Below are 2,763 nucleotides of genomic sequence, written 5' to 3' on the forward strand. Positions count from 1 at the left end.
ACAGAGGTTGATGAGAATGTACCACTGCAGTAGAAGAAGTCAGACACCTTCTCTCTGCAGGCTTGTTTTGAATTGTTTATTGAGGTTTAAGAAGTCATCCACATTTCTATAAATATAGACATTACTTGAGTAAGTGACTTACAATGTCACCAGTGCAGGTACATATATAACCAACATACAAAAGCTCCACTGGAAGCTACTTCAGTTTATTCAAAAAGGACCAAGATGTCATTTAAAAAAAAAAAACCAACAAAAACAAACCAAACAGCTGTCACTTTCAGTTATTGAAGACACTAAAGTGCATTTTTGGTTACCTCCTGGACAAACAGCTGCTGGTTAAAAAGTTTGATTTTTTTTTTTTTTTTTAAAACGTATCTAAGTTACATTGATTGACATTCAGGTTTGTAGCTGTCATCCTCCTGATACATGGCAGCAGGTAAGAAAAATGTATTACTTTGCTGGTTGAGTAAAAGGAGGAAATAGATTTTGCCTTTTTTTTTTTTTTTTTTAAATCTGGTATCTCCAACAAAAGTTTAAAGAGAATCTAACATTCTGATGAGTTTTTACAGCACCACTAAAGTTAGTCTTAAAAATCCAGGCTCTGTTTTAGCCCTTTTAATTGCTAGCCAAGTATCTAAAGAGTCACTTGAAGCTCTGTACCAGTAAGAAAATCTACCCTCCCTTTTCCGTCAAGCACTATCCAGCCCAGTTAACACTGTTTGCACTCTCTGTAAACAAGAACAGCTTAAAGCATAATTAAAGCAGAACACAGGCCAATCTTGAAAATCTTCTTCCCCCGCTCCCCACCTCCCCACTCCCCCCACCCCCGGTAGTGTCAAATGTTTGTGTATAAAGCATTATTACATTCCTAACCACAAAATACTTTAAGAGTCACAATGAAAAAAGCATACATTGAAAGTGACATAGCAACACCACTTTAATAAAATGGGGTATTTTGGGGAGATACAAGATGTGCTCTGCTAATTTTAACTCCATCTTTACTTCATTATAATTTTGTTTTATTGCCAGAAAAGTCACCAGTGGAGTGAAGAATGCTGCAGTGGATAGAACCACAACAGCCAGAGTTGTTCTCTGTAGCTCCTTTACTGCAATTAATTTACTTGTAACTTGATAGTAGGAGGACATAATACTCATAATTCAGAAATAAATTACTAATTTTGAGTAACAGTTTAAACCTGATTAGCACTGTATAATGATGAATGGCTACTTCTAAAAAATAAAAAAACCTTACATACCAAAAACATGCTATATGTTGGGAAACCACTTTTTCATGCTCCAGTGTGTTGTTTACATTTCTTACTCATCAAAAAGTCTTTCTTTTATCAGTTGAAGAATCCACAGCACTTAGATTTCAAGTATTTGAACTGAACAATTCAGTTTCAGAAAGTGCCAAATTAAAAAAACTACACATGTAGCCAAGCTTTCATAGAAATCCCCAAACAAGGTAAAAAACAGCCTCTCGAAATAATGGGTTACTAGCTTCATACATGTTTTTAAAGCTGTATAATGTTCACCTAAACACTCCACTTACGAGCATTAAAGTTCGGAAACACAGAACACCTTCAATGCAAATTGCTTGTAGAGGGCACCCTCAAACATATGAATACAACACTAAGCAGAAAACCCTCATTTTATTTGGCTATTTAGACATCCATGTCACATATACCCACCCATCCATTTCCTGATAGTATTACATCATCTATTAGGGCTTCTGAAATAATGCAGAGCCATAAAACTCAGAAGAGACTAATTAAAAAAAAAAAAGTTCCATAACTGCACAGCCTTCCACACGGCAAGGTTGTGCAACTGATTGTTTAACGTAACTAAGCGTAACGGCATCCAAACCAGCAGGCCTGGGTTTGGAAGCCGTCTTATGTCAAATTTTGACCATGTAACTACTCTAAAATAGAAAGGTCAAAATAGAACTCATCTCTTCTTTTTCTGCTGCCTCAGCATTTTCCTTCGCTTAATTATCATATCATGTAGTTTCTCCAGTCCCTCTTTGAGTCCATCTCCAATGATTGCACAGGTAGGCTGCAAATGCCAGGGAGTTGAAGAACTCAGCTCACTCATCGCTAACATTTTCTCAATTTCAGAAAGGGAGAGAGAGTTCCTCAAGTCCTGCTTGTTAGCAATGATAAGGACAGGCACTCCTTGATTTTCCGATATCCTAGTAATCTTATGAAGTTCTGTTTTGGCCTCCTCCATTCTCTCAACATCGACAGAGTCCACCACAAACACAATGCCATCGGTGCACCTTGTGTACGACTTCCACAGCGGCCTCAGCTTCTCCTGGCCACCTACATCCCAGAAGTGGAAAGTGACCGTTTTCGAGTTGCCCAGCGTCACTTTGATTTTCTCCGTATTAAATCCTTTGGTGGGGACAGTGTTGACAAACTCATTGAACTGCAGTCTGTAGAGCACGGTCGTCTTTCCAGCGGAATCCAGTCCCAAGATGACAATGTGAAAACTCTGGAAAGAGGGCAGACTGGAGAGGATCGGCGTCTGGTCCGAGAGTCCATTCCCCATTGCCAGAAGAGAAGGTGACAGCGGGCTGCCACGAGCAGAGGCCGGCTCCCACGGCTACGCTCGCCGCCGCGCTAGGCTCGGATCCTGCCAACGACACAAGCGGCCTTAGCCCACAGCTGACCCCCCGCCGCCTCGGCCGGCGTTTCGCGGCCGCAACGCGCCGGCCAGCGCCGCCGCCCCGACTGCGGAGGCGGCCGCAGGCAGCGCGACGCG

The 2,763-nt window shown here is 41.4% G+C and overlaps 1 protein-coding gene across 1 annotated transcript; it reads right to left on the minus strand.

The window, feature by feature from the left end:
- Window positions 1-368: 368 nt before the first annotated feature.
- On the minus strand, window positions 369-2,669 carry ARL4A (ADP-ribosylation factor-like 4A). The gene has a single exon (XM_010577645.1). The coding sequence runs from the start codon at window positions 2,548-2,550 to the stop codon at window positions 1,948-1,950; it is 603 nt and encodes a 200-aa protein (XP_010575947.1). The 5' UTR covers window positions 2,551-2,669; the 3' UTR covers window positions 369-1,947.
- Between the last annotated feature and the right edge of the window lie 94 nt (window positions 2,670-2,763).

The sequence above is a fragment of the Haliaeetus leucocephalus genome, unplaced genomic scaffold, assembly GCF_000737465.1.
Source record: "Haliaeetus leucocephalus isolate CR32 unplaced genomic scaffold, Haliaeetus_leucocephalus-4.0 Scaffold566, whole genome shotgun sequence".
Taxonomy (NCBI): domain Eukaryota; kingdom Metazoa; phylum Chordata; class Aves; order Accipitriformes; family Accipitridae; genus Haliaeetus; species Haliaeetus leucocephalus.

Coding starts and splice junctions, on each gene's coding strand:
- ARL4A (XM_010577645.1), bottom strand. CDS start 2,550: ATGGGGAATGGACTCTCGGACCAGACGCCGATCCTCTCCAGTCTGCCC.